Source organism: Prunus avium, chromosome 3, assembly GCF_965620075.1.
Source record: "Prunus avium chromosome 3, drPruAviu1.hap1.1, whole genome shotgun sequence".
Classification (NCBI taxonomy): Eukaryota; Viridiplantae; Streptophyta; class Magnoliopsida; order Rosales; family Rosaceae; genus Prunus; species Prunus avium.
The window spans coordinates 3,567,013-3,580,807 of record NC_142286.1 but is presented as its reverse complement, the minus strand read 5'-3'; the positions used below and the strand labels follow the sequence as shown (position 1 = coordinate 3,580,807).

At 38.6% G+C, this 13,795-nt stretch overlaps 3 protein-coding genes across 3 annotated transcripts; 1 reads left to right on the top strand and 2 right to left on the bottom strand.

Moving 5' to 3' along the window:
• Positions 1-9: 9 nt before the first annotated feature.
• LOC110759445 (SMAD/FHA domain-containing protein) lies at positions 10-1,817 on the bottom strand. Its single transcript, XM_021961492.2, has 2 exons — positions 1,350-1,817; positions 10-686 (listed from the first exon to the last, which is right to left on the bottom strand). The coding sequence occupies exons 1-2, from the start codon at positions 1,789-1,791 to the stop codon at positions 178-180; spliced, it is 951 nt and encodes a 316-aa protein (XP_021817184.1). The 5' UTR covers positions 1,792-1,817; the 3' UTR covers positions 10-177.
• Positions 1,818-5,178: 3,361 nt separating this feature from the next.
• On the top strand, positions 5,179-8,183 carry LOC110759489 (protein MAIN-LIKE 2). Its single transcript, XM_021961550.2, has 6 exons — positions 5,179-5,440; positions 5,964-6,082; positions 6,182-6,820; positions 6,952-7,119; positions 7,207-7,620; positions 7,717-8,183. Exons 2-6 carry the CDS (start codon positions 5,987-5,989, stop codon positions 7,900-7,902), a joined length of 1,503 nt encoding a protein of 500 aa, XP_021817242.1. The 5' UTR covers positions 5,179-5,440; positions 5,964-5,986; the 3' UTR covers positions 7,903-8,183.
• Positions 8,184-8,414: 231 nt separating this feature from the next.
• Positions 8,415-13,795, bottom strand: LOC110759473 (serine/threonine-protein phosphatase 7 inactive homolog). The gene is made up of 11 exons (XM_021961532.2): positions 13,635-13,795; positions 13,325-13,533; positions 13,078-13,242; positions 12,201-12,971; positions 11,428-11,895; positions 10,679-10,819; positions 10,384-10,488; positions 9,981-10,052; positions 9,556-9,753; positions 9,417-9,488; positions 8,415-9,350 (listed from the first exon to the last, which is right to left on the bottom strand). Exons 1-11 carry the CDS (start codon positions 13,645-13,647, stop codon positions 9,255-9,257), a joined length of 2,310 nt encoding a protein of 769 aa, XP_021817224.1. The 5' UTR covers positions 13,648-13,795; the 3' UTR covers positions 8,415-9,254.

Below are 13,795 nucleotides of genomic sequence, written 5' to 3'. Positions count from 1 at the left end.
GGTTAAAAATAAATAAATAAGATATTCTACTTATATTTATATTTATACTTCTAATCAAAACAAAGTCGTTTAGTTGTTGGCAAAAGCATTTTGAGGAAAGGTTAAGAAACCATGCGATATACACGATGGAAAACATAACATGCACAACCAAAAACATGGTTTTTCCTTGTCAATCCTCTACTCTTCTTCATCATCTTCTTCTTCAACAAATTCCTCTTCTTCTTCGTCTTCATCGGTTTCTTCTAGTTCTTCTTCTTCCAAGTCCTCCTCACCAACAATGAAGCCTCCAAGTGTTTCGTCGTCTTCATCTTCGTTTTCTATGCCCTCTTCTTCGCCCAAACTAGAAGTCTTCTTCTTCTGCACAGAACTTTTACTACCACATTTTGTATCCTTCTGAGGTTTGAAACCGGCCTTTGATCTTGTAGAATATTTTGGCTTATTTACCTTTCTAAACTTTGGAACAAGCTCCTCATCAGCTTCACTCTCCCCTGTCCACTCCTCATCCTCATTTTCTTCGCCTTTTTTCCTCTTTCTTGGTGCACCCTTTCTCTCCTTGAGCTCAAATTCGTCATCATTGTCGATTTCTTTTCTAGGTTCCTCAAGAAACCAGTTCCACTTCTTTACATCACGGATCATTTGCTTGGGATAGGGATCAAACTCATGCCCCATTACAACAAAGCCAAACTCTGCATTCCAGAAAGAGTTGTGACATTACCATCACAAGCATAACTGGTAATTCTAGGTACCGTAATGTATAAAGGAGAAAATTTAACAAGAAATATGCATACACAGATACAATGCCCCAAATCGAGAAGTTAGCCGCTATGAATGAATTAAGTTACAGGTGAAAGAACTCAAAATCTGTTATTCAACATATATACAAGGTAGCAATTTTAATGTACAAATCTTGCCTACAAAAGCTAAATTGAACACAATAAAGAAGGTGCTTTCAAAATGCTGAGTGTTCAATGGCCTAGGAAGTAACCTCAAATTCTTCATTACAACATTCTCAACCTTTTGATAACATACATTTTACCAATTTCATATAGTAACACCAAAGATTCTCAAAACAGTACCAATTCACAAAATTCAAGATTTCATATTTCTTTCATTTTTACTTAATTTCTCAGCAAACAAAAAGAATCACTAAAACTGTACCTGAAAGTGATTGCAACCCATAAATTGAAGTCATTTAATCACTCTCATGAACACTAACACCTCATCTCAAACAAAGAAAAAGGAAAACAAACATAAAAAGCCACCCAAAGATCTCAAGATAAGATTTTTCTCTTCATTTGTTCAATTTTCACAGCAAACAAACAAGACCATGAAGTAATTTAGAGCCAAACCTTTGACAGGGTCAATGCCTGAGACATCAAGACCTTCCAATTCAGACCCACTTTGCAAACCCTCAGCCAACTCACTCTCACTCTCCAAAACCCTCTTCTCTCTCTCTTCCACCTCAACATTTCTCATTCTGAACCAAACGGGTCTCTTCCCAGACACGCAGAACCAATCACCAGCCGCCACCTCACCCTTCTCCGACCTCCTGAAAACCCCAACTCCCCCATCCTTTTGGCTCCGGACCCATATGGGATTCTTCCCTAGAACCTCAAATGAAACGCTGGGTTCTGTTTGGTTCGCGCTTTTGTGTTCAAATTCGAACAAAACGTGACGACGAGACACTGTACGGTCGTTGGTGCTGAACCCATTTCCTCTTCCAAACACAGCCTTATGACCCTTCTCTAGTATGACTTTCGAATGGTCTTCCACTTCAATTTCCATTGCCATGGAGCCGGAGGAACTTTGAACTGTCGTTGCCTCTGCCTTTGTCTAGTTTGTCCCCACGTGTTAAGCACGTGAGTATTAAAGCTATTTATTTTTCTTTTTTTCAACCATTTCTTAGCAATATAACTATTTTTTCTTATAAAATTTCATCTTCCCATTTTCCTTGTTTCTTTATTGATCCTCCTTCTTGTTTAAGGAAAAGATCGAGTTTGTTTAGTGGATTATATTGGCTTTGATTGTCATGTTGTATAATTTATATAGAGTGTGTTGGGGTCTTTTTCCGTCGAAAGGCTCGTCCGGGCTTGTTGATTCTCGAACCGCCATAGAGTGGTTTGTTGCCCCTTTTCTGAGTTAGCGAGGACTAGGCCCAAAGCATCCCGAGGGAAAAGCATGTCCCAGGGGGTACTCTGTTCTTCTTCCAGCAGCTGCGTGTTTGATGTTGACGTTTCCGGCAGCTTGACGAAAAAGTGAAGATGACTTGCTGATGTAGATATGAGATTATATTAGCTTGGCATGAGAGCTTGGAGTGTGGGAGCTAAAGATTCACAAGTTTAGCAAATGAGAATGCATGTGCTCGGCTTGGTGTTGGATATGCTTGAGTTTGGGGTGTTGATGATTTGTTATTTGTGGCTATGGCTATGGGGATTTAAAAGTTTCAAGAGGAGGATGGGAGGAAAAGCTTGAGACTTGAAGGCTATGGTATTTATAGCTTGGAAAGGTATGATGAGGAAGGAAAATCTTGGTTGTAATGGTTGAGGAATAGATGGGATGACTGCTGGAATGCTTGCAGCAGCCAAAGGGAGAAAGGAAAGTGGTTCGATGGTTGCTGGGGGCTTAAGCAACCAAGAGATGTTGGTTGACAGCTGCTGGAATGCTTGCAGCAGTCAAAATATGGAGGTTGATAACTGGGATGGCTGCTGGAATGCTTGCAGCAGCCAAAAAGATAAAAGAAGATGAGTTCTCATGGTTGTTGAGAAGCATGCAACCACCAAGAGAAAACTGATTTTGCCCAGCAAATGCCTCTCAATTTATAGAGGGTGGGGGTTTTCCTTTATTTCCAATAGGCAAAGAGAGGTGCTGGAACCAGCCTATTTCCAATGGGTAAAAGGAAGCGCTGGAAATGGCTTGTTTCCAGCGGGTAATAGGGAGTGCTAGAAAAGGCTTGTTTCTAACGGGTAATAGGGAGTGCTGGAAAAGGCTTGTTTCCAATGGGTAAAGCTATGTATTTGGAGAATGACTATTTCCTATGGATAAAAGGAAATGCTTGGAAAATATCTCATTTGCTTACCCACATTGGAGAACTCTAAGTAATGGGCTTGGACTTTGGTGCTCCCAAGTAGCTAGCCCAAAGTCTCCATTATCCAAGAGCTTCTGTGGGCCTTGTGGACCTCCGTAACCTTCCACACCACAATCCCTCATGCAAGCCCCGTAACCACATGACTTGGGTTCATGTAAGCTTGATAGGTGATTGACATATGAAAAATGTATTATTGGCTTTGCATGGCATGAACACTATTATTTATTTAATGAATTAATTCCCAAAATATAGCTTGGATTAACGCATGACCAAAATTATATGTTATATCGGGCCTTAAATGTCTTTGGGCTTCTCGTGACTTTTTTGGGCCTCAACAGAGTGCTGCTAAACGAACCCTAAAATTAACTGAGTACACCCTATGATCTAAATACACCATAATATTTTAATTAAAATATAAAATTAACTAAGTACACCTTACTTTACTACCAAAATACCCTTGATACACCCTAATAAACTCTATCACACAACACTCTATTTGATATTCATGTTTTAGTTCAACAATTTAATTGGCTTTTCTTTCACACACGACACTGCAATAGAGCTGCACATGAGGTGGCAGCCTATGTTTCTAGGATGGGTGGTAATTAGGTATGGGATCAAGCAGGTCCAGTATGGGTAGTGATGTAAACAATCTTATTCATCTTTAATAAATTTCCCTGATGTAAATAATCTATTCATCAAGAAGCTCACAGTCATCCCTCCTAGAAGAAAGCCCATATCGACAACCCCTCATTCACCCAAACTTCCTTGGGTATGCTCTTGCTTTTTCTGAGGTCAAAAGCCTATTTCATTCTCCACAGGTTTCCCAACATGGTTCTTTCGCTTCCTCAGTACCCTAACAAGTCTCATAATGGTTGGGATCAAGGAAGCATTTTTCTTGCTTAGGCCTTTCATTAGGGTTGAATATGGTGAGTAGGGTGTACTTATTAAAATTATATTTGTTTTGCAATTCAATATATCTTTTGTGGTCATTTTATATTAGGGTAAATTAGTAATTCAATAAATATGTTGATAGTAGGGTGTACTCAGTTAATTTTAGGGTTCGTTTAGCAGCACTCTTTATATATTGATTCGAGATATTTAGGTCATCAAAATATTTTAGGAAATGTCAACTTTATTACAAGGATCGTTATTTTCTTGAATAAATTTAGGAGTACCATGAATGATAAAATTGTAATCTCCTTAGGCTCCTCAAAAAATTAACTTTTACATTCCTTAAACTTTCAAATGGCTATAATTTGCCTCTTATTGTCTAATTTGTCAACTTTTTAGGATAAAAAACATTGAAACATTTTAAAGGTCACGAGCCAAATTTCATTTAAGCACATTGGTAATAGAGTGTAATCGATTCTTCTACATATCTACGTGAAATATTATTTTTCAGATTAACGAAAACTCCATAATTCACTCTCTTATTTAGATAAATTTTAAATATGTCCAAACTTTATGTTTCATATAAATCTTTTTTTAGTTTGGCACTTGTTGTAAGGGTTCAATTATATGTTCGGATTTATAACTCTATCTCATCATTCTTTCATCATCTGTTTATCTATTAAATATTCGGGGTGAGACAATAGGCTTTATTTTTAAAATTTAAAATTTTATTTTAGAATTAAAAAGATAATGAGTAGTTGTTTTCCATAAAAATAGGATCCATTATCCGAATTTTCTTTTAATTTTATTTTTTTTAAATATGAAAAAGTATGAATTTATCATATTATCCTCATTTAATTAATAATTTCAATTCTTAATATTTGCATTAACCAAGGGCATTTTCTGGTATTTTGAATGTTTCACCATTCTCTGCCTTTTGCTTTATATATATAGATTCATACTTTCTCGATGTTGAGAAATGTAGAGCAGAAATATCACTAAACTAAATAGTTAATGGGCTGCAAGATTGGTATTTGGGGGCTCTCCTTTTTTAATATGAAATTTGGGCTTTCTTTCTTCTTTTTTTTTTTTTTTGCTTTTTATTTCTCTCATAGGTCAACCATATACAAGAAGACGATCCAATGATCCAATCTACATGGGCATATATAACACGACACGGATTGTTAATTGTCGTTTGCTATAACTTACCACAAATGACATAACACGACTCCGCAATTCTCACCGTTTGGATGGTCTTCGCCAGAGTACGACACCATCTCACTGAAATCTCAGAAGAGAACGGGAAAACGACTCTGGTTTCATACTTATCCTCCAAGGTTCTTTGAACCTAGACGACACCTTCATCGTCGTCGTTTTCTGGGTTTCATCGTCCCCGTCCAAGTCTTCCATGATTTCTGATCCTCTTAGCAAACCTTAGTTTCGGTACACAACTAATTTAAGGTCAGTATATTCTGTGCTTGAATTTGTATTTGTAATTTTCTGTGGTTTCCGTTTGTTTCCTGGGAAAATGTTGGAAAATAAATAAAATTTTCAAAACTGCGAAGTTTCAAATTTTTTTTTCATGAAAAGTAAGAAGGCTTTGCCCTATTTTGGCTAGAAAATAATTGGGTTGTTGAGTTTCACGTCACTGGTAATCTGGGTATATTTTTCTATTATGGTTTAGATTTTCAGTTTCCAATTTTTTTTTTCAAAATTTTAGAATTCATTAAAGGCATGAGCTTGGATGCTTTGAAAGTGATACTCTGGTTGCTTTAATAAAATACTTGTAGCTTAAAACATTTTTTAAATGAAAGTTCTATTACATTTGGTGTCTCCAGAGGAACAAATTTATCAAAGCTTCCTTCTTTTTCGTTTTCCAGTAAAAGGGAGTTTATTTGCAATTGTATTTCATGCACACCACAGAGTTTTATTGTTGGCATAATTTATGGGGCTAGAGTTTAATGTTTCCCTTTCCTGAGTTTAGGATTATTTAAGCTAGTGACTCAAATGGAGATGGAGTCGCATATAAATCCTGGACCAATTTATAAGTCTGTACTTTATGATCAAGATAATCATATATCTTCAGCAATTTGGAATGGACAGGTTAGACAAGAACTTTTCTCCTTCATCCTTTTTAGAACTTGGTTTTCCCTCCATAATTTGACTGGTTGTGTGTACTGATATCTCAATCAAAATGTATAGGAGCGTGGTGTTCTTAGATGTCATGAACACACTTCAATGCTCGAACAATGGAGACTCACACCCAAACAGGCTGAGTTGGTTGAGAAGGCCGGATTTAGCTACTTTAGATCGATACCAACAATTGTTCTTGACAATTCACTCATCTCGGCACTTGTTGAGAGGTGGAGGAGAGAAACAAATACGTTTCATTTGCCTGTTGGAGAAATGACTGTAACTCTTGAAGATGTTGCACTTATACTTGGGCTACCAATTGATGGAAATCCTGTTATAGGTGTACCAGTGAAGACGCCTCACTCAGTATGTGAAGACTTACTCGGGAAAGCACCGAAGGACCTAAATGGAGGAATGTTGAAGCTAAATTGGTTGAGAGAGTGCTTTTCTAGATGCCCTGATGATGCACCAGTTGAAGAGATTGAGCGCCATACACGTGCTTACCTCCTATATCTTGTGGGTTGCACAATATTTTCCACAACTACTGGGAATAAAGTATCTGTTACATTTCTTCCATTGTTTGAAAAGTTTGATGAAGCTGGAAAATATGCATGGGGTGCAGCAGCATTGGCATTCCTCTATAGAGCTCTTGGTAATGCCTCCCTTAAATCTCAAGGCACAATCAGTGGCTCTTTGACACTACTGCAGGTAACATTAGCATGCTGTTTCTGTTTATTATTTATTTGGGTCTGGTGGGGCTGTGGAGCTATTGGCATATCTCTCTGCGTGAATGGCTTCCCAATAATGCATTGACTCTCGTTAGTTGTTATTCTTTGTAGTGTTGGAGTTATTATCACCTGAATATTGGCCAACCAAAGTTCAATGAAGAGCCAAACCATAGTTATTTTCCATTTGCTCTTAGGTGGAAAGGAAGATCAACGGGATCAAGATCGAAAACCAACATTGTTGCCTACCGCAAGGCCTTGGATTCACTTCAACCTTCTGATGTAAGTCCAAATACATGTTTCTAGGTTTATATGATATAATTTTGCTTGGATGATGATGAGAACAATTGGTATGGTATTGACATTCAGGTTAAGTGGTTTCCATACAAAGATTTTGATTACACAGTTATACCCGAAGGTATAAAAAATAAGATGATTTTCCGGACATCAAAAACTATGTTGATATGCTTTGGCAAGGCAGAAAGACACCTCCCTGATCGTTGTCTTAGACAGTTTGGCATGCCTCAACCTATCCCAGAGGATGTCCAGATATGGGAGAGGAAGATTCCTGCAGTTGATCAGGGGGTAGATTTGTCAAAGGATATGGAGTCAGGGGGCAAAGGGAAAATGCGCTCAGAGATTAGGGAATGGTTGGAGCGTCAACTCCATATTCTGGAAGGTGAGGAAGGTGTTGATGAAAGCACGTACATGGAGTGGTATGAGAATATTACCCGTAAATTTGTTGGAAGGCCTGAATCTTTAGAGTCTGAGTTTCAGAGAATAGTAAGTTTATGCTTTTTTTTTCTTCTTCAAAGTCAATAACGCTTAATAATAGTTAAAATTGTACTCAGTTATGTTTCACTTTTCTTTATCTTATAGGCTGCTGCTATGAGAGAAATTGCAAACATAGCTGATTCATTGTTAGTAGAACAGATGGAATCCCAAGATAGGAAGTTGCTTGATGAAATCAAGAGCACAGTGCATGTCTGTTTGACAGACGTTGTTGGGAATTCCAAAAATGGTAGGTGTAAGAATGCTGTCAAACGTAAGCGAGAGGGAGGATAATCCAGCTGGTAACTATGACTAAAGTAAGCGATGGAGCTCCTTACTGAGGATTTCAGGGCATGTTGGAAGTTTTTGTTTTGTAGTCTCATGGTGCAGCAGCTCGGGGTAGTCTGATGAAATATGCACTTTGGAATCTCTGTGACAAATGCATTTAGCTGTAAAGAAATGCTTTCTTTAGTGCAAGGCAAATGGACAATTATTTAATTGACAGAATTGTCAGTCATAGTTTGTAAGGATTGTTCAATTATATGAATGAAGCATTAGAAAATTTGCGTTGGCAATTTCTGATATTTTGCCAGATAATTATGTTACTTTACTTTTTTCATTCAAAGTCCATGAGATTTTAACAACTCAGTACCTCCTCCAACAAGTGGAGACTGTTTGAATTGGTAGTGCTAAATGCTTATTTGAAAGCAAGGAAAACGATAGAAAATCTTCCATGAGTTGAAAGTTGTGTATAGAAATTATGGGAATAATGAAGACAAGACCCAGAAGGAATACAATAGTAAGAATTGTCGAAAAGCATGAGATTATGGGGCTTTAAAGTGCCTTGCGGACACATTGTTTTCTACAAGTTGCGTACAAAGGACCTGCAGTCCGTTTTATGTGCGCACCATTACAACAAAAAAAAAAAAAAAAGGATTTCAGAGCAATCCCACTGTTCCTCACACTGCATGCTAAACGTTTTGGACAATCAAGCCCCCATTCATTGAAACAAGTTTTGTTGTTGTAGGAGACTTCAAGAGGCATTGTCCCAATAGCACGAACTGTGAAGGAATTACTACTCGATCTTTCAAGCTCTTCATGGGGAGCGATGATTCGAGCAACTGCTAGCATACCTTAACCATATGAACAGTAATGGTCACTTGCTGGCTTACTACCTGAATAAGTAGAAGGCAAACTCCAATCCCTACCCACCTTCCACAGCCTCCAGTAGCTTTTCTTGATTAAACAAACGGTTGGCTGTTGAACTAAGTGCACCTTTTGGGCATCATCGATATCCCCACACAAGAGAATCACCATCTTTTTTCAGTTATAGCTCACTTGTTACTGTATCGTTTAGCTCATCCGGCTATTAGAAGAAGATAAACGTTCGCACCGCAAAGTCTTGCTTGATCTCAGCCATAAAAAATGTGCTTTTAGTAATGGTATGATGGATAGCCAGGACTTGTTTGGGGAACCTCATTGCAAAAGTTAAGACCCGTTGCCACCCAATCATATTAGTACATCCACACCTTGCATCTGTGCATTTCTCTTTTTGGAAAGAAATAAGATGAATACAAGCTATTGCCCAGTCACCCAGCCAGCATTAACAATGATTGTTCTCTTTGGTAATTCATAAGAAGTAGTGTCTACTCCTCAGACTTCAAGTTGACCTCCTGCGGTGTCCCCATTTGGTGCCGAGCTCTCTTTTGGATGGCTGACTCATGGACCCGATCCTCAACCTCCTGCTTAATACAATCATGTTAATTTCAAGTGAAAGAAGTACGAAGGAACAAATGAACCTGACTCACCCTTGTTGAAAGCATATGCTTCAGACCAGCAATAAGCTCCAAGAAATACTTGTAAGCAGCCTGGTGAGGCTCCTGCATGAAAACCTTGATTTTAGACATCTATTAATAAAGAAGGATTGCAACCTGAATAATCCATCACCTGTAAGTCTGAAGGCAGAGGCAATCCTTCCACGACAGGAGCCTTTGGAACTTGGACAAGTTGGGTTCCACCTGCATCATCTGCTAACATAACACTCCAAGAAGGGGGATTGGAAATGCCCAAAACCTCGAAGTTAACCTCAGAACTAATCCCAGGTGGAACAGATGTTTGAGGCAAAGAAGTGGCACCAGTTGCAGACTGCAGGTACAAAAGAAAAATAGAAACCTTGATATCAAAATCCCACTCGGGCACATGAACACATCACATTTGATATATTTATAAAATTAAGTATGATGGATGTTGTATTGTAAACCAACGGGGAAGCCTTGTGCATGTGAATCCAATTTGGTGCGGCTAAACTATTTCAATCCCACGCCATCATTTTTTATTACAATACAAGGATCTGGAAGCTAAAACCAACTTACCATTAATCCCAAGTCTGGTTCACCAACAACTACCAAATCTTTGTCAGCAGCATCAACAACACAAGGATCTACCTGTTAACAAATTGTCTCGAATTAATGAGATGTATTCGCACAGAAGCAATACACACAAAAGTAGGGAACCTTTTGGCTTTTGCAAACGTTTCTTGGTCTTCACTCAAACTTGTGCTGAATGCACATGTTCTAAGCAAGCATGGTGAACCACTTTGCAAAAGGGCCAAGTCAAGCCTCTTAATTCTCAAGTGGATGATAAAGAAGTTCACTTCTAAGAGTCCACACGCATTATGATATTACAAATAAAACCATATGTGAATTTCCTTTTCTCCCTGACAAAATCAAGAAAACCGTCCTGGAATAATACGTTTAAAATGGTTTTGATCTTTACCTTTGTCCTTCCTACAGCCTTCAATGAGTAGAATGAAGGAAATTCCAAATTAGGAGGCTCCAATAAAGCATAGACTCCTTCATTGTTATACCTCTTTTCATCCAACTGCACATTAGACAATCCAATTACTTAGGTCTACAACTCCTTCAGTTACTTGAAATGAAAAAGATGCTAGTTTAATGGCCAGGGAAACAAAAATAAATTAGGTTTAATCAGTAAACTAAAACATAATTTAAAGTTGATCGTTGGAATGAAGCTACAAAATAAAGAAAAAGATGGACTGAGGAATCCTAACCTGTGGGTAATCCGAAGCACTAAACAGAGTGTACAGTTTTCCTGACTCTCCAACATGATCTAAACTGTACCCACTTAGCATGTCACCAAATTCATCTTGATCTGCCCTTACATCTGGGCCTTCATGTGATCTTATGATCAACTATAACAACAAAGAAAAGATATCAATCTTAGAATGACAACTCATGAAAGGAGCAAGTCATATTTTCCCAAAATGCGGCAAAGGTTTGAAACCTAACTGAAACATTTTGTGCACAGCTGCAGACACTATTGCCAAAAAACCAAAAAAGAAAAATTCAACAGAGGTTCTAAGTAATTTTGAGTAATATAATGACTTGTGCTTGCATGTTACAATGTATGCATAATAGTACCTACCTAATAAAGAGAAATTAAACAGAGTCTAATCAATGTTGAGTAATAATGACTTGCTTGCGCGTTACAATGTAAGATATGCGTAGTACCTACCTGATAATTGCTCAACATGCACAAGTTATTTGTCTTGAGAAATTCAACGAACTGATCATAACAACCAGAAAATAAGCATACAACAAGAATGTCTCAATGCTACAGGGTGTAATTTTGTTAAAGAACTTGGTTCTATGATATGCCATTAAGATTCTAATATCCAACTAGGTGAATACATGGCCTCACAATTTCAAATTATGATGACAGTGAGAAATACCAATAGCAGACAGAGACATTTGTTCAAAATATATCAGCTGGAGTAAAGTGCAATATTCATAATATTACCTTTAAGTTGGATTGCTTTAGAAAATCCTCAGTGCATTCAGGACCCCACCAAAGACCCCGTTCTCGAAATGATTTTTCAACTAGACCATCCTCCTTTGATGGATCTGACCATAGCACATCAGTCAGTATTATATTTGAACCTTCATCTGGAGCATCTATAAGAGATCTTTGAACCTTAGATAAATCTTCTAAAGAACCTAGTTCCAGCCTTTCTTCCCTCTTTCTTTTAGACCTTCTCAGAGAGGTAGCACGCATGCTCCGAAAAAGACCTCCATGAGTGGTATATACACAATTGGCTATGATCGAAGCCAGAGGGAGTTCCTTAAAGCAGTCAAGGCATTTATTGTAGACATATTCACCTTGATTACCAAATTTGGTCTCAACCTCCGCCTCAAACCCCAAAACGGATGTGCAATATTTAGACTCGTGGTTCCCACGAAGTAGATATACTCTACAAGGCATCAAGACCTATAAAAATAAAATAAAGTAAAAAACAAACAGAAAAGGAAAACATATTAAAGTCCCAAGAGTAAGTGCACCAAAATGCTACACAATCCAAATCAACATACAATGCAACTCGCTTGAGGACCATAAAACCAAAAACACAAAAATAAAATAAAATAAAAGCATTAGCATGCGACTTGGCCAGATGCGTGAACATATAAAAGGTCATATATAAATTCTTCTAAGTTTCTTTATCAGGTCAAGTCAGAGATTAACAACAAGCCGTAAAGGGAACCAGTAGATTACAATTAGCACTATCTTCATGTTACCTTCCAAGCCAGCAAGACCAGAAACACATCCAGGCCCTGTGATCCTCTATCAACATAATTTCCATTAAAAACATAAAATTGCTTGTCAGAGGGAAAACCAGCATGTTCAAAGAGATTGAGTAAACCACGGAACTGTCCACGGATGTCACCAACTACAACAACTCTTGAATCCTCACCATGGCAATCCACTGCCACACAATTCGGTTCCTTGCAGAGGATACTTGTAGCAGTATCAATCAATTTATCCACGACAGAAACTGACAGAACAGATTGAAAATCCACGGGTGACTGCTCAAGAGCAGACATCATTCCCTGAACCCACTCTAAGGTTATCCTGTCATCCAAAGGCCAGGAAAGAGAGTGCTGAAAGGTTGAGGACGACAATGATTTCTGCACCTCACCTTGACAATCTTCACTCTCAAACTCATCAGCTACTACCACGAGGCAGTCATCTTCAAACATCAAACCTTCTACCCTGCCAATCTGCTCCTCATGGCCAGTATCCATTGTCGCCTCAAAAACACTTCCTCCCAACTCATTCCAACCATCCTCATTCTTGGAAACTGCTTCCATCTCTGCATACTTATCTTCAACCATCGTCCTCTCAGCACCTAGCCCTCCAATCTGGACATGCCCATTGGACGTGTGCGTTACCCCATAAACAGGGCTTTCCATCAGCTCAGGCTGACCATCTTCATTTCTTAACTCAGCTTCTACCCCTCCACTCCACACATCCTTGTCACTTGTATCATCATCATCAGCCCCATCACCCTGTAACAATCATCAAATAAACCAACCAGCCAAAAATATGAACAACAAGGTGGACCAACAAATTACAAAATACAAACTTGACATGGTATCTCATGAACATACTTACCAGTTCACTAGGTTCACAACCCAGCATGGTTACAACTCTGGGACGTTTACTCACAATCCCCATTGCAATCTCCTTCATCCTCAACACCTTTTCCACCTCTTCCTCACCCAACCCATCACACGAAAGCCTTCCCAAAATGTTCACCACGTCCCTACACGAATCCACCTGCACCCACCACACACCCAAACCAATCAATCAAACGACAAAACGACATAAACCCAAAAGAACCCACAAAACCATCGCTTACCATCTTCTCAATACTGGAAGACAAGGCCTTTTTTACGTCGCCGGCGGTGACCTTCTCAACTCGATTGTTCACAACTCCGCGCGCGATTTCCCTCATCATCACCAGTGAATGCACTTGCTCGTCGTTTAGGTTTTCAAAACACATTGCGTTTATGCTCTCCATGATCTTCTTGCAGTCGCTTTTCATTCTCTCTTTTCGACGGTCCATGTCTGCAACACCAAACATACATACAGCATTAGCTTGACGATCAAAATTATCAAAGCATACACTGATTTTCTTCGACTAAAATGGTATCAGCACAGCTGCGAACCTTCGCCGGGCATATTCGAGTTCGAAATTCAGAGACTTTGTGATGGGATTTTGGTGAAGAGCTTAGTCTGGGAAATTGGTAAAATGCAGAGAGAGGCCAGAGCGACTTCTTCGTTCACTGAATCGAAATGCAGAAATCAAACGACTTTTGCCCTAAATCGT

Coding starts and splice junctions, on each gene's coding strand:
- LOC110759445 (XM_021961492.2), bottom strand. CDS start 1,791: ATGGCAATGGAAATTGAAGTGGAAGACCATTCGAAAGTCATACTAGAG. Junction 687..1,349: donor AGGCATTGACCCTGTCAAAG/GTTTGGCTCTAA, acceptor TCTGGAATGCAG/AGTTTGGCTTTGTTGTAATG.
- LOC110759489 (XM_021961550.2), top strand. CDS start 5,987: ATGGAGATGGAGTCGCATATAAATCCTGGACCAATTTATAAGTCTGTA. Junction 6,821..6,951: donor GCTCTTTGACACTACTGCAG/GTAACATTAGCA, acceptor TATTCTTTGTAG/TGTTGGAGTTATTATCACCT. Junction 7,621..7,716: donor AGTCTGAGTTTCAGAGAATA/GTAAGTTTATGC, acceptor TTTATCTTATAG/GCTGCTGCTATGAGAGAAAT.
- LOC110759473 (XM_021961532.2), bottom strand. Junction 9,754..9,980: donor AACCAGACTTGGGATTAATG/GTAAGTTGGTTT, acceptor TTGTACCTGCAG/TCTGCAACTGGTGCCACTTC. Junction 9,489..9,555: donor CTCTGCCTTCAGACTTACAG/GTGATGGATTAT, acceptor GTTTTCATGCAG/GAGCCTCACCAGGCTGCTTA.